At 36.9% G+C, this 25,603-nt stretch overlaps 1 protein-coding gene across 1 annotated transcript in view; it reads left to right on the forward strand.

Moving 5' to 3' along the window:
* The window catches only part of LOC127852427 (uncharacterized), a 111,584-nt gene that overhangs the window by 46,469 nt on the left and 39,512 nt on the right, over positions 1–25,603 (forward strand). Inside the window, exons 8-27 of the mRNA XM_052386381.1 lie at positions 2,154–2,303; positions 4,583–4,717; positions 7,448–7,627; positions 8,785–8,922; positions 9,706–9,944; positions 10,489–10,699; positions 10,891–11,006; positions 11,446–11,650; positions 11,948–12,112; positions 13,327–13,574; positions 14,028–14,256; positions 15,788–15,918; positions 16,372–16,591; positions 17,258–17,407; positions 18,033–18,289; positions 18,785–18,992; positions 19,533–19,633; positions 20,169–20,391; positions 21,110–21,262; positions 21,717–21,961. Of these exons, the coding sequence (XP_052242341.1) occupies positions 2,154–2,303; positions 4,583–4,717; positions 7,448–7,627; positions 8,785–8,922; positions 9,706–9,944; positions 10,489–10,699; positions 10,891–11,006; positions 11,446–11,650; positions 11,948–12,112; positions 13,327–13,574; positions 14,028–14,256; positions 15,788–15,918; positions 16,372–16,591; positions 17,258–17,407; positions 18,033–18,289; positions 18,785–18,992; positions 19,533–19,633; positions 20,169–20,391; positions 21,110–21,262; positions 21,717–21,961 (3,704 nt within the window). The remainder of the gene's footprint in view (positions 1–2,153; positions 2,304–4,582; positions 4,718–7,447; positions 7,628–8,784; positions 8,923–9,705; positions 9,945–10,488; positions 10,700–10,890; positions 11,007–11,445; positions 11,651–11,947; positions 12,113–13,326; positions 13,575–14,027; positions 14,257–15,787; positions 15,919–16,371; positions 16,592–17,257; positions 17,408–18,032; positions 18,290–18,784; positions 18,993–19,532; positions 19,634–20,168; positions 20,392–21,109; positions 21,263–21,716; positions 21,962–25,603) is intronic.

The raw sequence follows: 25,603 nt of genomic DNA on the forward strand, positions 1-25,603 counted from the left end.
TAAACATAAAGTCACTCTTTATTTTTTTTTACTAACAACCTAACCCCAATTTATCTTTCTGACTTATGTCCACCCATGAATACCAACGACCGCTACAATTTTAGGAATACTCAATCAATTTATACTCCAAGAGCTAGATCTACGTTCTACTACAACTCTTTTATCCCATCCAACAACTCTTGTATCCCATCCACTACTCGTGCTTACAATAGCATTCCGACCGAAATCTCAAACGCAACATCTTTATTCCATCATCAGCGGTCAAAATTCCAAAATATTATTATTATGGCAAACGTAAATCCCAGATAATACATACTCGACTACGCACAAACTGCAGTGTGCTCTTGTGACGAAGAAGGAACAGCAAGTATTATTCTTGCACTGTCCATTGTACCACAATTCGAGTGCGCCTCTTGAGCCCTGCATCGCACTTCTGCATACCCTCTACCAAGGTGTTGCTTTTTGCAAATCCGCTTCTTTCGTTGGAGGCCAACTGCAATATGTTTTTGCAACAGTAGATACCTTTATTGACAAATCTAAACTCTTCTATAAGACGCTTTTGGTAGCAAGTCTCCCATAATCCTAACGTGTTCCACAGCTCCATCTAACTCTTGCTCCAACCTCATTCTGCAACTCTTGCTCCGCTTCCATTTCTATATGTATTCCCTTCCCTATCTCTTCCTGCAAGTACTTTCCACCACTCTACATTAACATCTATAACAATTGAAGTCCTTCTCGCCTGATGCATCGTTTTTTCATGCTCGTGCAACGACTAACAATGAGCTTAGTTTAGCCTCCAGGTCAATCCACATATTAATCTATATGCATTTCAAAATAAATTTGTTAAATCTCAAAGCGGACATTGCAAGCCGCGATGTAGGATATCATCTTTAAATACAGTTACTTGTAACCATATCGTTACTAATCTCCGTCCTGGTTCTTTCAGTCCCGCTAGATGCCCGTACGTTATGAAGTGGTCAAGATGACGACGTCCATTCAAGTACACCTCTGTATTCTCCTATTAGTCTTGTGGACACAAGGTATATCGGAACTTAAAAATGGTTATGTTTCTAGGGGACTATTTGGCCATGAGTTTGTGTGAAATCAGATAAATTTAGCATACCATAGGCCACACAAATATTGAAGGGAGTGAGCGTATTGTTTCGTTATATAAATGATAATTTTGTGTGTGATTTGAACACAAGAATTAAATACGAAGCACCAAAATACATAGTTTAACATACATAGTATAAGATTTTTTGTAAGCATAAACGGACCGCGCTCTTTAAAAAACCGATCATATTTGGAGTGCGTAAAGTGTCGCCCCGGATTAGCTTCTGGAATCCGCAGAAGGTTAATCCGGGACAACACTTTCCGCTTCCGCAGTTACTGTCATAAATTTTGATAAGCCGAGTTAAATATGCGTTTATATATTATTTACTGCTATTATCAATGCTTTTAATTGATCAGTTATTGTTACTTTGCTATTAAATGGTGTGTTTATGAGTTATTTCCCTTTCACATGAAAACCAAATTTGATATTATTGATATCAATGGATATTTACGTGCATCGTGTAATTTTATTGAATATCTTTTTTAATTCGAACAGTTTTAGATGCCCAATTGGGAACGCAATGTCAGTCCCAAGCCGATTGCGATGTTGGCGGGAATGAGGGATGCATAAATTTTACGTGCGCATGTCAAACCGGATATAGCGCCTTATATGGCGCATGCTACAAAGGTAGGTTTTAAACAAGTCGGATGACGCATTCTGTAAATAGCGGTCGAGTTACAGGCGCAGAAAGCTGTCCATAAGATTGTTTACTAACATATTTTTTTTCGCCGAGAATATAGTCTCTTAAAGTAAAATAAAGAAAACAAAAAATATATAATTTACAAAACGACATGCCATTGTGAATACAGAACAAAATATATGACATTGAACAGGTGTTTGTAATTTTATACAATCAGCATACACTCTAAACAGTTTCTTATGAATGCATTTGCGCATCATGTCTACTCAAATATAGTTAACTGCTAGAATATAATCTAAGATGGTATTTGACTTATAATATGAAACTTTTATCTAAAGTTGATAGGATGGCGGGCAAGTTTGTGACAAGTCGCTAATTAACTGTCTCTTTGGCCTTCAGATGGCTTCTTGAACGGCACCTGCATCGCATCAGATCCCTACTCGTGCACCCAGAATAATAGCACGTGCGACAGTAGCACTCTCCGATGCGCATGCGTGGACGGATTTACCCTTTTACAGGACGAAAGGAATAACATGGAATGTGTCGCCCGTACGTAATTCTCAGCATCTATTATTGCTTGCTATTTCGTAAGGTTGGCCTTAGTTTTCGCTCCTTTTGTGTGTTTTCTGCACTAACATAATTATGTTTTCTATGTTTTTTATTTCGGTGGCTTAGATGTTGTATGTGCGTGCTTTTATTTATGTTATTGTCACAAATTAGCACTCATTCCCAATCGTTACTTATCTCGTTCCCACGAGATCCTGGTGAATGGTAAAGCCACACATAAACAAAAGCTTGCTTATGTCACATCTGAGCCACCGTGACTTATAACCATAACTGTGTGTTTCTGAGTGCATCCTTTGGTTGACGTTTAATCAAGTTTATCAAAATTAATGAATATTTTTAATTTTATTAATATTAATTTTATCTATCAGTAGTGTTTGCAAAAATGATTACTTGTCTATATTTTTTTACAACGCATGAAGCTGTATTCATATAAATAATATTGTAAAGAAGTTCTTTAGAAAATATCGAATACGTCAATTACAAGAGCCAGCATTGTCCGAACTCTTGCATTTATAAATCCGGAATTTTACACTTTGTAAAATATTAAAAAAATAAACATTCATCTGTTTATACCCAACGCTATATATTAAGATAACTTATTTTCAGAAGGCTCTATCTTAGACCATTGACTTCATCGATAAGCTTCGTGGGCTTTAAATAGTGCTATATTATTATATTAGCCGCGCTCTATGAACAAGGAGTTTAATGCATGTACTTAAAATGTCGTCCCAGATTGCCTGTTCAGTCAGCATAGGCTAATCAGGGACGACAATTTGCGCCTAAACTGCATTTTTGCCAAAAAGAGACTTTCCTTAAACGAAAAAACACATACAAGCGGAAAGTGTCGTCCCTGATTAGCCTGTGCGGACTGCACAGGTTTATCTGGGACGATACCTTACGCACATGCATTAAACCCCCTTTTCACAAAGCACGGTCCATATATAACTGTAAGAAGTGAAAAAACAATGTGCCAAACTACAATTGGTGTCCAACAATATTTCAATTAATTTCAATTGTATACGTTTTCTGTTCTACATTAAAAAACGCGTATAATACATGTATTTACATTTAAAATAAAAGTAACGATTTTACAAATGTAATTTTTAAATGCTATTTTTATGTCTTCCACATACAAACATGTATTATCAATATTCGGAGCTATTGAGAAGTATCATTATGCTTTTGCATGGCTTATTTAGCTTTTGTTTGTTTTCATATTACAAGCCATGCTATTTTCTCCGCTCTGTGGTCAGAATCAGATTTGATTTCTAGTGAAGATTTTGGTCAACGTCAAATTTGTGTAAAATTGATCAGAATTTCCAATTAAAAAACGAGTTCAGGGGTTAAAAGACTAACTAGAAAAATGTTCGCAGCCATGTTATTTGTATTTCAGGAGTTATCCGTCCATGTGAATAACATATGCTGATATCGTGTTAGTAACCCTTGCGTTTCCAAACACTAAATACTAAATTTGCTATTAATGGCTTTGGAACTAAGGAAACTTTTTATCGTGCTGAACCCACTCTTCCGACAAGAGATCTCTCTTTCAAAAGCTGTTATCAATTTATGGTCTTTTTTTCCCCTCTGTTAGACATTCCTCGATACCTTTTAGTATTGGCATTATACTTTTAAGACCTTGATCACAGTGGTGTACATTTTCAATAGTGAAAGGGAGGTAACTCCATAAAGATGTGTGCTTGGGCAATTGTCTTTTTTAAGCTTAGAAATGTTGATTTTGATCAAATTATGCATGGTCTATCAGATGTATCATCTTGGAATACATGAACATCTTTAAGAACCTGTTTTGTAGACACTATGGATTAACTCTATCGAGCAATTTTGTGCCGATATTGCCTTTTATTGAAATGATGCTAAAAATCTATACAGACAGTGTAATTTTAAAATAGCCGAGTAATTATTTGAAAAGCGAGAAAGAATGCAATGTAAACAAGTCTTAAATACGGAATACCGTTAGTACGATGGCGACAATGCGACAATGCGATAATACGATGACGACAGTGCGACAGTACATTGTCGCCATCGTACTATCGCACTATCGCATTGTCGCCCTCTGGATTTTAATGTGTAACCACGATGGCCCTAAACGGTACTCCGTACTTAAACATCGTACTTACGCATAAGGACATGTAGTCTCGTATCTTACGCTTATCTGCGCTTGTTTTTTAAGTCATGCATATGGCTGGCTTTGCGCATGCGTGTTTTGCGTTGGTGTGCAGTGTTTGTCATGTGACCTTTTTCAGCGGGCAGTCCGGGTGCGCCGTGTATTGATGACGACACGAGCGCACGGTGCTCGGAACACGACAGCTTTTGCTCTGAAGCTGGTATCTGTGAATGTTCTTACGGGAGCACTCTCTTAAACTTCTATTGTAAACCAGGTAAACATTAACCCTTTGCATGCTGGGAAATTTGTCGTCTGCTAAAATGTGGTCTGCTGAATTTCTAAAATTAGCATTTTCTTTGATTTTTTTCAAAGAATGCTATCAGAATAGCAAACAGTTTGGATCCTGATGAGACGCCACGTTTTGTGGCGTCTCATCTGGATCCAAACTGTTTGCAAAGGCCTTCAAAATTCGGTTCCAGCACTGAAAGAGTTAAGATCTATGCATTTTAAATACAGATTAACAGCTCATCTTCCGAGGCTTATCAGATAGTGCCACACATCAAGGTGAATTAAAAAACTAATGTCTTTGACCAGTGAAACAAAAGGTGCTTGTCAGACACCCCAAGTATTATGCAAAAAATATGTATACAGTCATCTGAAATGATGAGATTGATAGTTAACTGTAAAAAGCACGTATCCTAAATCCGGTGAAGGATCCATATATTTCACGTGAGTTAAATATCAAGCATTCTGTAAAGAAACTACACATGTCCTGAGACGCTCACTTGAGATTAAGCCGTGTCATGGTGGCATAATAAGTTTTTTACGAAAAGTAAAAAATGCAAACCAAAACCAGTTTCAGAGATTTCTTAAATGAGATATTGATTGCCGGTGCTGAGCAAGCAACGAGAAACAGTTCAGAATGTAACGTTTCATGAATATAGGACAGGCAAGTCACCATATCGGTATGGTACCCAACTTACTATGATCAAAACCACCAAAACAAACAGTAACAATCGCAATGAAAGGTATGTATGATTGTCAAGCGGGTACGTAGTAAAACTGTTGCGCCATATTGTAAAGATTAAGCTTTCGGTGAATATATTTGAGCCGTGCTCTGTGAAAAAGGGGTTTAATGCATGTTGCGTAGCGTTGTCCCAGATTAGCCTGTGCAATCTGGGACGAAACTTTACGCACATGCCTTAAACCCCTTTTTCACAAAGCACGGCCCAATTTCAAGGGAACAATAACACGCCAAGAAAAGGTAATTTTTGCAGCTTTTTGACGTGGCATTAAACTCGTCATACACCGTATATTTCCTTCTATGATTCCCTAAAATTTCTTACAATATGAGGCGTTGAATAAGAGTAAAATAAATAAGGGAACTCATAAAAATTTATCACTATCAGAATTACATAATAATTTGAAAGCGTAGCTCGATATGCTAACTTAATCATCTCTACGAAAGCATTTGTACCATGTGTGTAAGAAAAATAAAGCAGAAATAAGGCATGAAGTGTGTGTATTTTTGGAAGGTGGGGGGGGGGGGTTGACATATATTTTCTGTTACTTATAAATACTCTACGCATCTATGTAATATATCCAATACATTTCCGTTGTTGTTCTCCCTGTGTTATTTTAACACTTAATAGCGTTTCTAGTTTCCAGTTGCTCTTCTTTCATAAACATTATGTATTGTAATGAGTGTGCATTTTTAATGTGTGTGACAATGTTGTTGAGTAACAAAAATACAATAGTTAAAAAAGCTTATGTGATTTCAACATAATCTTGGATGCCGTGTAAAGATACCATTTAGTGTTCCCCATAGAGAATGCAAAAGGTGGTATGTATTAATTAAGATACTTTTTAAATATAAAAACCCCACTACCACACTTATAGCTTATGTTCCAGTCAGACATAACTTATATAGTTAACATATGCAAGGGTCATTTTCATTGGCAGTGCATGAGATGCTTTGCTAGGACCTGTTTTGTTTGCTAGAAATAAAACGTATGCATTTATTTTAAAATTTGTATCTTGCTCTTGCATGGCTATTGATGATATGTATTGCATAGCAGAATGAATATTTGTTTTTGCGGTATGAGGTGTTTGATTCGCTATGCTACGGTGATTTCTTTTCTTTTATTAGCATGGTTGTTTAATTCATTTTCTATATTACATTTGGATTACAGGGTGTTGAATATGTAATCAATACTTAGACAGTTATGTTAATTTATGAATGAATTGTGTGTATAACAAAAATTAATATTATTGCTCAAGAGTGTTACAGATTAAAAAATATCAAAGCATCGATCCATGTCATATAAATGGAAAGGGCGTACTCATTCAGGGTTATAAACGTATATAAAAAATGATATTTTTCTCGAAAATTGTATCCTTTTTGCACTGCAATGCACTCCAAATATATATTTAATTTGCAAACCCGATTGGAAACAGTTTAATTAAATGGCTTTTAATCAATAATGGTACCGGTAATTATTTTGATTTAGACGGGTACGTCGGAGGTGTGTGTTTAGACACGGATCCGAAGTGCTATGTCGCCAACACAACGTGCATCGCCGACCGGAACCTGTGTCTCTGTGACAAAGGATTAACACGCATGAAAAAGGACCTATGCGTCGTCGGTAAGGACCGTTCGTCATTCGAGTACCCTTGTATTTCATTCGTTTATATGTGCTTTTTTCATGTTTTATTGGTGGAAACGACCAAGTTATTTTATTTGAACGCCATCTTGTAGGAAACATTTCTTATCGTATTGCTTCATATTTAACGAAGTTTCCTGTGATGCCGTTTGAATAGTGAAGAAAATCAGCCACACTGCGCTTTTACTGCATTGACAAGTATCGCTCAGCCTGCGCAGTCCACACATGCTAATCAGAGACGACACTTTCCGCCTAAAGTGGATTTTTGATTAGAGGAGACTTTACGCACATGCATTTACCCCCCCCCCCCTTTCACAGATCGATGGTCATTTATATTTCAGACTGCGGGAAACTCCCCAACATCACCAATGGTTACGTGGATATCGTGAAGGACCCGGAGCGAGAGGTGATCGAGGCGTTCTACGGGTGCCATGATGGGTACATGCTACAGGGAGATACCGTCAGGATGTGCATGCAAGACGGAACGTATAACGGTTCACAACCGTTCTGCAATCTCAGGGGTAAGCATGGTGAAATTTCTGAATTATAAGAGAGTAAGAAATAAATATGAGTCGCGATCTGAGAAAACTGACCATAATGCATGTGCGTAAAGTGTCGTCCCAGATTAGCCTGTGAAGTCCGCACAGGCTAATCAGGGACGACATTTTCCGCTTTTATGACATTTTTCGTGTAAATGAAGTCTCTTCTTAGCAAAAAATCCAATTTAGGCAGAAACTGTCGTCCCTGATTAGCATGTGCGGACTGCACAGGCTAATTTTGGACGAAACTTCACGCACATGCATTTTGCCCAGTTTCCTCAGAACACGACTCATATATTTGCATTGTTTATTTGTTTCAAACTTCAATCAGGGAAAAAATGAAGTTATGATTATTTAAGTTAAATACATGCACATGTTTGTACCAGACTATTTGAGTAAACAAATGCACATGTTTGCACCACATTATTGGGAGTATAGGGATGCATTATTGGGGATTTGGTAGGTAAAATGCAGCATTGAAGATTATTAGCACATCAACGTCTGTTATTAATGCGTTATAATTTTGACCACTATAAATTATCATCGATCAAAAGCGTCATCAATATCAACCCATATTTATTCAGATACCCCCACACCCACGCCTCAACCAACGACGTCTGTTGAATTAACTACCACACCTCTGGCATGCAGATTTCAGTGTTTAAATAGCGGCTCGTGTATACTGACAACTTCCGGTGAGAGTGTTTGTATCTGCCCCAGTGGATATTCAGGTATTTCAATATTAATTATTTATTGAATAAAGTTTTCTTTTGATAACACATTACACAAGTTGCACGTGTATTATGCTACGATATTTTCATATATTTTGTTGTAAAAACCCCTAAACGGTGACCATTACGAAACGAGCACCTTGTCGGCATGGACACATATGTCCATAATTAATTTTACTTGAAGAACATTTTTTTATGAATCATACACATTTGCATACGTGTTGAAGTCATTGTTTTGTATACACTTTTGACACATAACATGGATTACAAGTGAAATGACACAGGACACACAGAACTATGGAATGAATCAGCATACACATTTTCAACCGTAATAAATTAGCAAATTAAACGATAAATGAAATATACTTATATCTGGCAACACAACTATATCTACGACATCTGTTTCAGGTGTTGATTGCGGTTTTGAGGACCTGTGTATTACCCAACCCTGCCCGAGGTCGGCCTTATACTGTGTCCATACAAATGGTAGCACGAGTAGAGCCTGCATCTGCCCGTTGGGATTCAAGGGCGATGATTGCTCCACCGGTACGTTCGGGCACTATTTAACCCATTTATGCCTAGTGGACTCTCCCATCCTTCTAAATTGGATCAATTTATTTTCAAAATGAGGAATGTTTATTATATCTTTTTCAATATTTAGAATATATCATACAGAAATTTCTTTAAGCAAACAGCGCAGACCCTAATGAGACGCCGCATCATGCGGCGTCTCATCTGGGTCTACGCTGTTTGCCAAGGCCTTTTTTCTAGACGCTAGGCATAAATGGGTTAATGCTTATATCTTTGCTCGATAAATGATACAAATGGGCATTAATTGTTTAAACTTCTAATTTTAATTATTTTCATATACGGTACATCCAATTTAAGTAAGGTATAAGAAAAAATATTTTTGTAGCGACCGCTTGTTCAAATTAGTATGTTTTACTAGTGTTTACATATATATTTTATTTCGTTAATACTATTCTATTTTCATCAAACTTCCGTTGAACTGAACTTAAGTATAAAATACTATGTCAAGATAAAATATCGAGCTAGTCTTTTCTTATACATTTTATATGATATGAATGACATGTATATTTTTTTAATTAAAATTACTAGTATTTCCAAACGGATCTGTGGCCTCAATAAACATATTGGAATATTGGAAGTATCATTCCTTCTGAATTGTTTGAGTTCATGCATTTGGTATGTCAATAAAAACGCTTACTGCATGTCCATTTGTATAGTATTTGTAGGGAAAGGCTTTGCTAAATTGAGTCTGACTAACTGATACTGCTTTCATGTGTTATTTTATTCATCCGTGAACAGGTGACGTTCCCGTCACATGCGAAGACCGTAATGTCACGATACGCCTGGATTTATCGCCCCCTACGAGGACCCCTGTATGCCTGCCCAAGGCAGTCTCCAAGCAGGGGGACATCTGCTTCAACCCAGGGGAAGGGATTTTGTATGAAGCACTACCTGTTGGCATTTCTGTTGTCAATGATACCGATGCTTGGTATTGCGTCACTTTATCTGATGACCAACCCTCGTCTGCAAGTACTTGTGTGAGTTGCTTGTTATTTACGATGTGTTTGTAATTTACGATGAACGTGTGTGCTATTTACGATGCACGTGTGTGATATTTAAGATGCACGTGTGTACAATAAACGATCTACGTGTGTGCTATTTACGCTCTACGTGTGTTCTACTTACGATGTACGTGGGTGCCATTTACGGTCTATGTGCGTTGTATTAACGGTCAACGTGTGAGGTAATTACGGTCTATGTGCGTTGTATTTACGGTCAACGTGTGAGGTAATTACGGTCTATGTGCGTTCTATTTACGGTCTACGTGTGAGGTATTTACGATGTACGTGTGTGCTACTTACGTTGCATATCAAGCACTGGATGCGTCACAAAAAGAACACAATTCGTTTCGTGAATTATAATATAACGATATCAATTTGCACACCGGTAAGATAATAAATCTCAAATAAAAAAATGCCACATGGTGACAAAGTCAGGTATTGTAAATATACATTTTGAAAGAGCGCAGAACTCTTCGGAATCTCAATATTCATACATCCAATTTACCATTTGTTGTTGCAGATCGATCTCACGGCATTTGAAGCAGACGACATCAAACTTCGGCCCTGGATAAATGCCACCGTGGGCATCTGCTTCATCCTGAATACCCCTCCCCTGTTCCAGCCACCCTCGGGTAGTCTCGTTTACAACATTCGCGACATGGGGGCGAACGCCACCATCGTCCTGAGTGCGTCTGATCTTGAACAGCAGACGATAAAATATGACGTCATGGGTGCGTGAAATGTTCATACCTTGGGCAATTTACCTCAGTAACCCCACAAATAAATAGATCAATAATTATGAGATGAAAATTGATTGACGTTGCTAACACGGTTATATCTCCAATAACATAACGGAAAACACTGTTTAATATGGTATGGTTGTTGGCCATTAAATATCATCAAAATCACTTAATCATTTCAGAAGTGATCCCCTCCATGTTTAAAGACTTGTTTTCCGTGCAAGGAAACAACCTGGTGGTTCTTAACCCTGGTTCGGCCATGACAACTGCAAGCTTGGATGTCGGAGTAAAAATTCAGGTACACAACACAAACAAGTTCTGCTATTTAGTGTGAATATTTGTCTCTCAAAGTTAACGGTTATGTTCCGTAGAATACGTTCTTAAATTTGTATAATATAATAACAACGAATTTTCTGCATGTATTTTTTTACTAAAATATTAACATACTTTTTATATGACAAATGTTCTAAAATGAAAAGAATCATAGCAAATGCAAGATATAAATCATAAAATGCATTGTACCATAATAACAATTTGTTCAATTAACTAATTTTAATACATCTTATTACATAAAGTTTGCATCAACATTTGTGTTACCAAGTGTTAGTCTCTTTTTAAACTTACGAGAGTACAGGTACATCTTAAAGATAAAAAACATACAGGGTGGAATGTCGGTAAAGTTCTTTAAAACAATTATTCATATCCGTCGTGCTATAACAAACAAACGTTCAATGTAGTTGACGGACAACGGCGTCCCAAGCCTCTCGTCCAATGGCTACCTGAACATCCGGTTCGTGAACGAGTCCATGACCTGCAGCGTGTCAGTCGATCCGGTACTCGTGCACGTGGCTCCCGGGCAGACCGGCCCTTCTGCTACCCTGGCGAATATAAATTGCACTACAAATGGGTCTCCAGTAAAGTCTGCTGTGTATCAGATTCCAGGTAGGGTATTTCGGGTTTCGGAAAAAAGAGAATAACGACTATGTTCCGCCATATAATATCAACACTAATATACAAGCTCAACCATTACGAAATCACCCGTGTACTTTTTCTGAGGTACTGTTTATAGTACGAGATAAAATCATTTTTTTGCGTTGTTTTGTTTAGGATTTGTTCGAATTGATATAGAATGTGTTTGGTAGCAAATTATGACTAAAATTATCACCACATCCACTACTGCTAAGATATGCATTACATATATCTCATAATCGTAATTGACAATTTCTTTTGTTTTTACAGTAATAACAGGTGAGACTCAACCACTGTTGGTGGATTCAGCGACTGGTGCTCTCAGGTATAACACGAGCTTGACCAACCCTGTTAAAACCAATGTCACCGTTACAGTCCAGGCCGACGTTGGTGACGTCAAGTTGAAACGTGACGTCACATTTGTAGTGATTACTGGTAAGCGGCAACTCTTTCCATGAATTGAAATCATCAAGTTGGTAAAATCTTCTGGATTATGTTTTGATAAAGCAGAATTTAATAACGTGTGTGTAAAATGATGTCTGTGACGAGCATTTCTACCACGTTGACTTTATAGTGTAAATATACCCTCTAAACATTCGATTTTTCGATAACATTTTTTTCACGCAAATGGAGCGGAGTAATTATATTGGATGAAGCAATAATGGTTTAAACATTAAAGCGATGGGATTATTAAAATAAAGAAACTATTTAGATGTCTACAATAATCAAAATAAAGAATTAGGCAATCTATAAGATATTTTTTTAAAGCTACAAATATAATGATGTTGTTTATTATTTATTCTAACGGTTTTTAGCTTAAATATTTCTCTTTTGAAGTTCGGTCCAGATAATCTCCATCTTATCCATTGGAGTGAATATTTATTTAACTTCCATTCATTTTGTATGTGTATTGGTACTTCAGGAAGGTTTAATCCATCATCTATAAGCATCTATTAGTCCGCCCTTTGATTAAAGAAAAATGGCTTGAGCCACCGCTTAAGTCGGTATCCAACACGTATCATGACTTTAATAGGCTCTTTAGTAAGGGGAGCTTTCGTCACATTTTGCAAAAATGGCATTTTTGTTGCATTTGGGGAAAACATTTCTGCAAGGAAAATCGTTTCGTAAGATCAGATTTATGGGACAACTGCATAATTTGAAAGGATGTGTTGATGATGCTTTAAAATGGCCCAAACAATCTATTTGCAAAAAATAAATCGCAAACTATTTGTGTATGGAACAGTTGTCAAATTCGATCTATCCCTTAAACTAGGTCATGCATTTTAATGAGGTCACAGGTCCTGAAAATTATTAAATTATTCAATGTACACTAAACTGACAACAGTTCTGAAGAAAGAAAATCATGTTTATTTCACTGAAAACTATTTCTTTTGTATGAAATACACTTAAATTATGTTTATGTTCCAGTCCGCTTTATGATAATGGAATATTATCTTTACGCTTAACACGAACGGAGTACTTCCTCGAAGCATTTAGTAGTTTTTCAATATGTTTCGATGATTCGACTAATTTAAATGCAGTTTTGTTAAAACGTTTGTCGGTACACATTTGTAATCATTATTGAAAAATGTATTTTAGTATTTGTTTGTACTGGGGTTATTATACAATTTTAAAGAAATATTTCTCAGGTGACCTTTCACCCACATGTACCCCCGGGCCTTCCGCCTCCGCACCAATTGCCAGCTTCAAAGAGGACGTTTCACCTACCAGCACGTGCAGTGACGTGCTTTACACTTGCACAGATTATGCAAACTTGATTCGACGTTGCGACCGGAGTTCAGTAGTTGATTTTGAGATTCAGTGCATAGATGGTGCATTGACGGAGGTTAAAGTCTGCGTGGCACAGTCTCTTCAGGGAAATCCAAGGACAATCAATGTAAGAGAATTTGTTATGATTATCCGGTATCATTAACTGCAAATAGAAGGTTTGTTATTATTGCATAGTTAATATGAAATAGTGATATATATGATATAAAAGTGTGAGTTTAGATTGTTAATATTGTACATATATAAGAAAAGACTAAATGCTTTGTAAAGAAAAGTTTTTTTGGTATTTCATCTTCACGTTTCAGTTTCAGCATTTAATTTGTTGAATAGTTTTCAATCTTTATTTGTGCATGAATAACATCATTTGTGACTAATATAAGTGCAACATTAAAGTGTTATAATAATTAACTGTACAATAATCAGTTAAGGCGTTGAGCATTCGTCATTACACTAAAAATGTTATTAAAGATCTAATGCATTCATAATTTCATTCATAAACAACAATTAAGTTGTATCGTGAATTTTTTCATTAGCCTTTAAATCCTGTTCTGCAATTGAACAGGTTACCAGCTCCATTTCAAACACTTTTGGCGCGAAATCGCTTGTTGTCATCGTCAATGTGACAAACGTAAATGACAGGCCAGTAATAACTGCGTCAAACGGGAGTGACGTCATCAGACTTAACGTCTTTGAGAACGTGACAGTTGGAACGTCAATTTCGACATTGGCTTTTTTCGACCCAGATGTTGCGTATTCCCCAGCCAACGATAAACTAACTGCTAGTCTAACAGGTTCGATGTTAGAAAATATTAAGTAACATCTTATGCAGACAATTTATATTAATATATTTTTTTCTTTTTTATATATATGAAAAGCCCTTTATAATGAATGCCATTTGATACTTTAAAATCATGTTCTCTCTAAATTTTTCTAACATTTTGTTATCAATGAACTATTTTCGTACCCGTTTGTTTGCGATCAAAATACTTATTAAAAGTATGAGATTTGCGTGTGATGTTGATCTGAATATCTGTCAGATTTTACTTCCTATGGTACATATAAATTATATGAACAACGAGCCATATGAAATATGAAAATAAGCATGTTTTACAACAAGAACACCATCAAAGAGAAACAGATAAATAAATTCATACCATTTACTATTTAAGAATCCATGATGGAGAAATGTTTGTTCTTGTTTAAATGTGTGACATTTTTCATTTAATATAATGGTTTTAATTAAATTAAGTGCATATAGTATATGATGTGAACACATGTGTAAAAGTATGCCAGTATAATTTTGCACGCTATTCATATAAACTACCATAAACGCTGTCGGGTGCAGTGAAAATATTTTAGAGTAATGTTGCATCATTAGCTCACTTGTTCATAACGTGCTCTTGCTGTGCTTTTGTGATCGCCTTGTGTCCTTCATTCGTCGTGCCTCGTCCTTCCAACGTGCGTCGTCAACATTTGAATTGTTAACACCCATTTATTTCCAATCCTTTTGAAACTTATTAGGAGCATTTCAGAGTTTCACATGCTTTCACAGCCCATTACGATACCGCTTCACCTGGGGTCACACACTTGGTCATTATTTTTGATTGAAGAACATGCTTGTGAACATTATCGAGGCCTCAAAAAAGACGACAGTTTGTGAGTTGTCTGGAAACCACATGAACGGTACAATCTTCACGAAACAGTGTCATATAACATTTTCCCAATCATATCTCGGCCAAGATCGAAACTGGTTAATATGGAGAAAAAGACTAGATCAAAATGTCAACTAAAAGAAAATACACGGGAACAGTCTGGATACTACATTTTTGCGTCGATTTTCAAGAAACTTTGTGAAATAATTGTCCAAATTATATAACGGCCTATTTTTAAACACGGTCACTTGTTTAAAAAAAGTCACTGGATGAAATAAAAAAATGCGTGATAACTCTATTACCCAATCAAATAAAACTTGGTAAGAACAGTGTTAGACATGTTTCACGTCCGTTAAAAAACTCATCCAAAAACGTGTGCATAACACTAAAACGTCTGTTGATATGATATCATGACTGGGATCGAAAATAATTGTGGTTTGTTTCGACAAATGACTACCAGGTGTCGTGACAGTTTTCATTGTCAATCTGTAGTTAAATTTTTTGATCACTGTCTGCTCTGAACAATGCAGTTTCTTGGGGCCTCAGGTGAGCGCCATAGGGCCGAACTTGTTAATACTTCCATTCTGTAAAACTATTCAATGTAAATTAATGTTATTCATAGTCTTTACTATATAAATGACATTATACTCTACTTGCATGTCTTCTTCAGACAACAACGGCGTCTTACAGGAAAATCTTCCATTCGCGGCCGTCGTCAACGGACAACAAAATGCCATATCTCTGTTATTATCAACTCCACTGACACAGTCTAAACTGAAAAGCTTCGGGTTTCAGTTGAAAGTAAGTGAATGAAATTTTAAACAATTCCAACCATTTGTTGCTTTCATAGCATGTTTGAAGTTAAATAGCTGATATATTTAAAAGCTTAGTTCCACTTTATCTTGCCCCATCCGTTCGTCCATCAGATTTTTATGCCGAAAATATATACTCAAATATTCACTAGGATGTGGAATTGTGAACCTTGGTATGGCTCTTAATAGGAGAGTTGTGAGAAATAGCCGAATGTTAGGTAAATATAATGTCATATGGTATCCTACTATATAGTTATATAGACACATTTTGAACGCTTTTGTTTTATGTCTATTATGTTATCTCTGTACACTTGTTTGCAAAACAAGTGTTCTCTTAATTTTTCATTGCACATTTCTTTATATTTCTCAAATCGTTTTATTAGTCAGCACATACTTTTCAATGTGCATATGTATTTGCTTTGCTCAATTCCAAACCTTCAAGGTGTCCGACAGACTAGGCCTGTCAGACAATGTCACAGTAAACATAACAGTCGTAGACGTCAACCAACCGCCTATTTGTGACAGCCCCTTGAACGCGTCCGCCTCTGTTAGGGACCCAGTGGACTTTGTGGTGACTCAGGTCAGATGCACGGACCCCGACTTCAGCCCACAGTTTTCCGCTGTTGACTACGTCCTCGAAGGCTTCGATAGTCTGGACTATCGTGAGTGTATCTGTATAAATTCTATGGTTTAGATCAGAAACATTTAACTAAAGAATTTTTATACAAACGTAAATGCAGTAAGAGATGGGGTAAATCGGAGTCACTGTGTAAGACTTCATGAGCGATGTGTCGGTGGTCGGTCGGTCGACCAGTCCTTATAAAATGCTGCAAGTTTAAAATTTGATCGCATGGTGCCCTTGCTAGTAAGTTGGATCACATTGTATTTTATTAGGCTGTCTGGTAAGCGCAGTGGTTTGTACACGCGCTTCTCTCGCTACCCGGCTTTATTCCTACGCAAGGTACAATATGCATTTTGTTTGTGGTCACCACCCCGGGCGATTAAGGTCGGATTTGTTCTGGGTAATCATGATTTTTCCAAGAGCACAAGCGCATATTTGATTGTTTTCAGTAAAAACTAACAAGCTTGAATTTGCAGCTAAAATTCAAAGTTCGCCCTTCTTTTGTGAGGCATGTTATGTGATTAGGTAGGCGTTTTGAGACACATTATGGTTTCTCCCATAATGAAGCCTGGGGAGAGGAAGGATAATACTAGAAATTCACTTCAAAATACTGAATCAGTCAGTGTTAAAACTAAAAATGAAAGCTGACACATCACATTTAAAGCAGGTAATTGTAATAATAATCAAAACGATTTGAATCTTTCAGAGCGGTTTTCGATAAACAAAACCGGACACATACGGATTGCTCAATCGCTCGCTAATATGACCTCCTCGAACGCATCGGTGACGTTTAGAATTATGGCGATTGATGGCGGGGGACTCACGACAACCGTCATTGTTAACGTCCGGATAAGTAGTATGGTGCTATCATACCTTTCTCAATCTCTCGTACCAATATGAGTATTCATTATTTTTTATTGAGTGTCTGTAATGTCTTCAAAATTCATGTTATTTTATGACCGAGATTAGCTTTTTCTAAGTATTATTCTGACACTGTCATATAACAAGATACGTACATGTATGATTCGTCTGTATTGTGATCTTGACCATTCAACGCCTGTTCTGGCATATTATTTGAACCGCGTCACTTGAAAATAGTTTTATGATGTATGCAGCTAACGTAGCTCAAGCACAGCCTGCGCAACCGTGCATAATTTACAGGAGCTACGCTGTTCACTAAAACGTCACGCAAGGCTTCGCGGTCTCAAAAGCGGACATGATAGCTCTTTACCATAATGCACAAATGGGTAGGCTGGTATAGAACTATCCGACAGAAGACACATTTTTGCACGACGTTGGTAATATGTTATTTACGCGTCCGAAATTAAATGAATGTTAGCAGTTTGCCAAGAACATTTAACAGAAAAGCTCAATACATTTTGATTCACTAAACAGATTGAATTGCTTTGATGAGCTTGCCCCGCTCTCTAACCATTTAGCAGTAAGCGTTGACAAAATATGTACTATCTTTTACATTCTAGATTCGTTCCCTCCCGAATGTAACAATGGAAACTTCGTATTTGAAACTGCAAAAAGTGAGGAGACGCTGTCCAACGTTTGCTTCACGGTTTCCACTAACTGCACGGAACCAGTAAAGGGCGAGGCTATCCTGTACTCGTTTTCCGGGGGTAACGGCACGGCGCTGTTTAGACTTAATGCAGACGCCGGTTCGAGCAGTAACTTGCTGATGTCCGTCTGCACAACAACCAATCTGCAGAATAAATACGGCACATATGAGGTACGGAGGTAATCGGTTACTAAATTTGTCTTAGCAAACGGGTCAAACAATTATAAATAATTTCGCTGAGATAACTGCAGAACAAATACGGCACATATGAGGTAGAGAAGTAGCCGGTTTATGAAGAATTGTTTTCCTCATAAAATTAACATAAACAACAATATCTCAATTTAATGAAATTAAAATTGTAATGAACCATAAAATAATGGACGTTTAACATCAATCAACTGACGTGACTGTAAAAGAAAGGATGTGTCTTCGCATCAAACCACAGATAAGATGTGTTTGCAAGTCTTTCATTCTTTAACTACACAAATTGTCTTATGTGCAATACACGTAAGAATTCAAATCAACGCTGATTAATTGTAGTTTAAATTATAACATATCTCAACAATAACATGAAATACTATGTGTTTTAACATCAGCGAATACATACAAAAATTAGTTCAGTTATATAATTATTACTTAGGTTAGCTATTAAACTCTTAATTTAAGATCACCGGCGCTATCCGTTCCTCATACGGCGAGAGACAATTTCGCCTACGAATAAACGTCAACGACGTCAATGACCCTCCGGTTTTCATACCGATACACGGGTTCTCGACATTGATTGGTGAGAACGTCCCTGTTGGACACACAATATTCAGAGTTTCTGCGGCAGATCCGGATTCCGGACCTTTCGGGATTGTTACGTACACCCTTGGTTGGTTATTATACTTACCGTGATAGTGACGGTAGTATTTTGTTGCTTGCGTCGAATATTACTTTTATGAATTTTATTTAAAACTTATTCATTTTTGTCATTAAAAAGATAAGCCGGTCTGTTAAATATCATTTCAGAACATGTTTAATGTTTGTTTACTGTTTTACATGCAATTTATCAAAGCTTGTTACCACTCAGGGTAACACACTACACTATCTTCACGCTTTGAGAAAACAAGACTCAATGAAGTCTGCATAGGCTTTTCAGGAACGACACTTTCCGCTTTAAATGGGTTGTTGCTAGGAGGAGACTTCCTTTAAACGAAAAATTCCAAAATAGCGGAAACTGTCGTCTTTTATTAGCCCCTGCGGTCTGCACCGGCTAATATTTTATGACACTTCACGCACATGAATTTAAACCCCATTTTCCCAAAGCGAGGCTCATGTATGACTATTAAATATAAGTCAGTGTGAACAGAAATAAACATGATGTTATGAAAAACATACACAACACAATGTTGGTCATTTTCTTATTTTTCAGAACCCACATCTCCATTCAATATTGACGTCAACACTGGCGAGATCTCAGTGATAAGCGTACTGGATGCGGAAGTTCGCACGTTTCACATACTGATCGTCAAGGTAAAGTTCTTGCATGTATTGATACAACATAATCGTAACAACAGCAAAAGAATCATCATCATCCACATTAGGATCAGCAACACTATTGCCTATACTATGACCCGCGTCATGCAAAAATCGGTCTTAACACCGTATGAGACTAGCGTAGCTCCAGACCAGCATTCACATTCGCACTGACTTGTCAGGATAGCTCCTTACCAGACTGTGCTAATGGTAAGCGTGCCGCATATGACATAAGTCATATTTTCGCATGACGCGGTTCATATTGAAATAATTTGTTGATTTCTATGTAATATCGCATACTCATTTCATGAGTGGTCAAATAAAACACATTTCAACGCGTGGTGGATCACCAATTAAAATATTAGGTTTTTTGTGACCACATGTGGAATCAGGATTATTACATGTTCCTTCGGATGCAAACCAAAAAATCAACAACAAAAATTTATATAGATACAAGTAACACAAAATGACGCCCTGCAGTTGAAGTATCTTATTGTGAGTTCTGATAATCTTATTTTGACGTCATTTACAGGCGACGGACGGTGCTCCTATACCATTACAGACGACAGCAACCGTAACCATAACGATCAAGGACATTAACGACAACCCCCCTGTGTGCGAGACGTCGAGTGTGTCCGCCCGTCTGGATGTTACGGCACCCGTTGGCACGTTGGTCGCCTCTCTAGTCTGTAACGATGCCGATGTGTCAGACGACTTTAAACAACTCAGATACGCCATCCAATTGCCGACTTCAGGTACTTCAATTAGTATTACCAAGATGTGGTCCCATGCATTTGTGTTTACGTTCAAGATCCTTAATGTTTGCAAACGCCAGACATGTTAACTCTTATGTAATCTATTTTATTAAGCAAACTACTTGCAAATTGATAAGAATTATGAAACGAGTGCTTTTGATTTTATAAACTCCTATGATTGTTCATACTTTTATTTGGAGTGTCTTTCTTTTATTGAATTAAAAACAACGGCATACGGGCTTACACGTAGATATATATTTTTGTCCCCTACCGGTGAAACCAGTCAGTCAGTCAGTCAGTCAGTCGGTCGGTCGGTCGGTCGGTCGGTCGGTCGGTCGGTCGGTCGGTCGGTCGGTCGGTCGGTCGGTCGGTCGGTCGGTCGGTCGGTCGGTCGGTCGGTCGGTCGGTCGGTCGGTCGGTCGGTCGGTCGGTCGGTCGGTCGGTCGGTCGGTCGGTCGGTCGGTCGGTCGGTCGGTCGGTCGGTCGGTCGGTCAGTCAGTCCTTTAAAAATCTTAATATTTTTCATGAAACTTGAAACATGGATAGATGGCAATATGGAGATTATGCACGTCATTAAATTTTGTTCCTACCTCAAAAATTCTGGTTGCTATGGCAACAACAAACAAAATCTGACAATGGTGGAGTTTCACCGGTATGGGACCATATTGCTTGACAATAGTCTTGTTACATATGGGTGTGTATTTGGTTTGCTGAGCAGGGTTTACGGTCAATCAGACTGGTCACGTGACGATAGCCAGCGTTTTACCACGAGAAATCACCGAGCATGTCATACTTATCAAGGTCACGGACGTCAACATGACAAGCAACGCTAACTTTACGAAGACGGTCACCGTTACCTTGGCGGTTAACAGTGAGTTATTACAAGTGTTGTGTGTTCAATGAAGTTATAATGACGATGGTATTAATGGGGAATATGAATGTGATGATATTTAACAAAGCAATTCGATTTCTGATAGATGATGATACGTATAGTTTTTTCTCGTAAATCATGCCTTGTTGCTGATATTGATGATGCAGATGATGATAATGATTGCTATTATGTTGATATTTATGATAAGTTAGCTGATGCTTCTGATGTTAGTCATGGTAGCGGTGCTGCTGCTGCTGCTGCTGCTGCTGCTGCTGCTGCTGCTGCTGCTGATGATGATGATGATGATGATGATGATGATGATGATGATGATGATGATGATGATGATGATGATGATGATGATGATGATCATCATGTGATCATGTGATCATGTGATGATGATATAGTTTATTTATAAAAAGTGTTTCACAAATATACCGGCAGATTAAAATTTCAGACAAAATCCAGCCCGTTTGTAAGCCAGCGTCTGTGGCAAAGACACTTCCCGAAAATTCGATCGTCGGTTCCTGTCTAGATGCCGAACTGTTTTGCGAAGATCCGACGAACGGAACGCCAACGCTGGTCGCCACATCCGGGTCTGCAAGCACCTTACTGGAGATTCGAACACATAACCCCGGTACCAAGTTGGGTCTCAACGCTTGTATTTTGTCCAGCCTGAACGGTCGAGTGGGGAAGTATGAGGTATGCTAGGGTACTACTATGTTTTGCTTCTTGTTTCGGTGTCATGTATCGATTGCTGTTTCAATACATGCTGGTGTCCTCCTATTAAGTTGGCTGAAAAGGTTGTTGTGAAATTCCAAGAAAATCGATAAGTCTCGGATTACCGCCCCTGAATACTCGCACGCGCCGCCATTACGGTATTGAAGAACAGAACAAGGAAATTAAACGAATTTATAGAATATATTTGAAGATTCCAATATGTTTTTTATCGATCAGATCATCACATTATCAATTGTTTAATCAGATATTATGCGATTAATAAAAGCAATGTGCATCTGCATTCTTTTAAGACTAATTGAACTCAGCATGAAGTAGGTCTTGGTTGTCATTTTACACGTTATTAGAGCTCGGCTTATGGTCATCGTTGGCTCGGGTACTTCTTAAATATACACCGGGTACTCATAAGTATATTTAAAGGCAACCGGGTACTGAAAATATACTAAAACGTTACCGGGAATTCTAACGCTAAATTGGTCGTTGTCGTTTTTTTTTCTCAATCATTAAGTTCATGTTGATGTCAATATTTTTTTAAATGACATCTCTATTATAGAAGCTCATTCTCAGAAAAGAATGTCGACGCAGGTTTTGTTCAAAGAGAATTTTGGTCCGTATTAAGTAGTTATTTATCGTAAATAAATATTTTATTAAGAAAAGCGTTGTTTATATAAAATAATATCAAAATAAAGTTATAGGCAAAGGCTTAGAAAATATATGTACTATTAAATAAAAAAAGTCTGCCTCCGTCATGAATCGTATTAAGTTTCCTATTGAGTATCTCCGGAAGTATAGACGTATGGTATTTGTTAAGAAATAATACAGATTTAAACAAAAGCAGAAATCTACTTTTTAATAAAAGTGTCTACCTCGGCATTCAATCTTTTAAAGTTTCGCTAATTAATATCTTCGGCACAATTAACTTTAAAGTCACAAAGCTAACTTTAGTTTTTAGATGTTGATATAACCTATATATTTATCCTTGAATAATTTACATTCCATAAAGAAATAATAAAGTTTTAGGCAAAGACATTACTGAAAGAGGTACCTAAAAAAGCTAACTCGGCATTACCTGTTTTTTGCAGAGACAAATATTTTATAAATCTAGCGTGTATTGTTCTCATTTAACTTTTAGTGATTTACGATGTGATAAATAATGAAACTTTGTTTCATGCTTCACTTGTTTTTAATCCTATTATGCGGAGTCATAAAATACTGTTTATTGGAATAAAGTGGTTGTAGACTACGACGTCAGGCGTGAAAACGCGAGATAACAGAAGGACGCGAGACAACACGAAATCTTCTATGTTTTTAATAGACCTTTCACAATACTACCGCTGTTGCTATTTTTAGATATCACGTGACGGGTCGAATTTCAGAACGAGGCTGAACGTGTATAGATATTTGGCGGAGCATATCGATGATTATAAACCAGTTGAATTTTATTATTTCCATTCGTGACTTTCATGAGCACTGACACTGGTTACAATTAAAGCAAACATATGCATATATGGATGTGTTGTTTAGTAAATAAATTGATGAGGAGTTATGAAATAAATATTCTCACACCCAAGTCATATTTCAAAGCCATAGTATATAGTACCACTAGTGTAAACGTGTATATACATTTTATTTTATCTTAATTCAAATTCAAGATACCGATTGTCATCAGAGCAAATGTGATCTGAAGAATAAACATTGATAATTGCACAAAACAAAGATATACAAAAGTCGTATAATACAAAAGATTATTATATAACTTAAATTCTCAAAGGTATTTTTGTTAGTCTGTACTATTTTTCACGAACGATCGAACGTGTAAAATGTGTGTTAACTCAATCATAAGAAAAAGCAATAGAAAATGCAAAGCACATGATAAATGTTGTGTCGTTTTTCGTTTAACTTTTATTAATGTTCTTTTACAATGAAATACAATATTGAAGAATTCCTTTATACAGGTGAAAAAACGAACGTGGAGCAAACTGAACTGTCTATGCATATACCTTGATTTCTCTTTAAACGTGATTACGAGTGATAAATATATGCCACATAATGCCATATATCTCTTGTGTGTGTGTGTGTCTTGATCCTTCGGAAACATTCTTGAACCCCGTTGTTGTAAATTAAAATTCGTGTTTTAATTGTGTTCTTCCATACACTTACGAACACTCTTTATAAGACTATGTAAGGACGGAGTTTTATTTTAGCGGTACCTGCTAAATAGGTTTCGTGTTTAGCATAAAAGCTTATAAATATTTCAAATGTATATATAAGTATTAAGCACTTAATTATGTATCCGAATATTCTTTCACAGGAAAAATTGTTACGCTAACTTTGACAAGGCGGACATTAATTCATACGTTGTTTAAACTACCAGGACATTCATTTCCACGCTATTTAGACATCCCGCACAATCGTTCCAACATTATTTCGACAGACCGGATATATATACTCCTACATAGTTTTAACAACAATATAAAATATACACAATATAAAATATACTCAAAATATGAGAACATTATTTTAAACTATTTCAATAACGACATATTAAAATACCGGATAAAAGTGCCACATTATTTTGATAAAATGTGAAAATAATGACCGGAATGGCAATTATTCAGGAACTAATTTCCGGGTTGTCCAAATAACGAAGGAACGAATGTCCAGGCTGTCAAAATTATGTAGGAAACATTATGTGCCTTGTGCATTGCCAAAATAACGAAGGCAAGAATGTTCAGGTTGTCAAAAACATAGGGACGAATGTCCGCCTGTGCGAAAAATAGGCTAGGACGAATGTCCAGCATTCACTGTATTATTATGATTAAAACTGGCTAATATCTATACAGTATTTAGTTTGAGTATTTGGCGTTACATAAGTCTTAGAAATGACTACGTAATACTTCTACAACGATAATACATTGGGGTACCATACATGGTGTTCAATCAGGCATCTACCACGGGTGGTTTATGACGCCATGCTGTTATTTATTATTTGTCGGCACAGTATCTGATCATGACGAGATTATTGGTTTATCCGGAACACACGAGCTACTAAACCACAGATGTGTCAATAAACAAGATAGATCTTTTTTTCTATCCGCGCGATAAAAAGCTCTACCAACGCGTGTCAAATGTGTGAAAAAATGGAGAAAACAAGTACTTTATTAAATTAATCAAGACAATTTATTTAATGTATTGACACTTATAATGTGAATTACATATTTATAACTTATTCTGACAATGTCATATTGTGTTATCTAAGTCGTTACATCGCCGAATGTTCAAAAGAGTGAAAGGCTGAAATCAGATGCGGCGTTGCGGGGGAGTATTGGAAATTTATACACGTTCAGCCTCGTTCTGGAGTTCTGCGAGTCACGTGACTTTGCGCTCTTATCCTAGGCATATTGTGAAAAGGGTCTATTGGTGTTTATTGATAGATCGTTGAATGCTGTAATGTGTCAAATTCTTCATTTTGTCAATTTATCGATTTTGGTATCACCTATACACGAAAATGAGAAAATGAGAAAATGAACATTTTGTAAAGGAACAGGTGAAATAAACAGCAACATTATATTGTTCAAGGCTTATTGAATAATGAAGAAATGATTC

Source organism: Dreissena polymorpha, chromosome 12, assembly GCF_020536995.1.
Source record: "Dreissena polymorpha isolate Duluth1 chromosome 12, UMN_Dpol_1.0, whole genome shotgun sequence".
NCBI classification, from domain to species: domain Eukaryota; kingdom Metazoa; phylum Mollusca; class Bivalvia; order Myida; family Dreissenidae; genus Dreissena; species Dreissena polymorpha.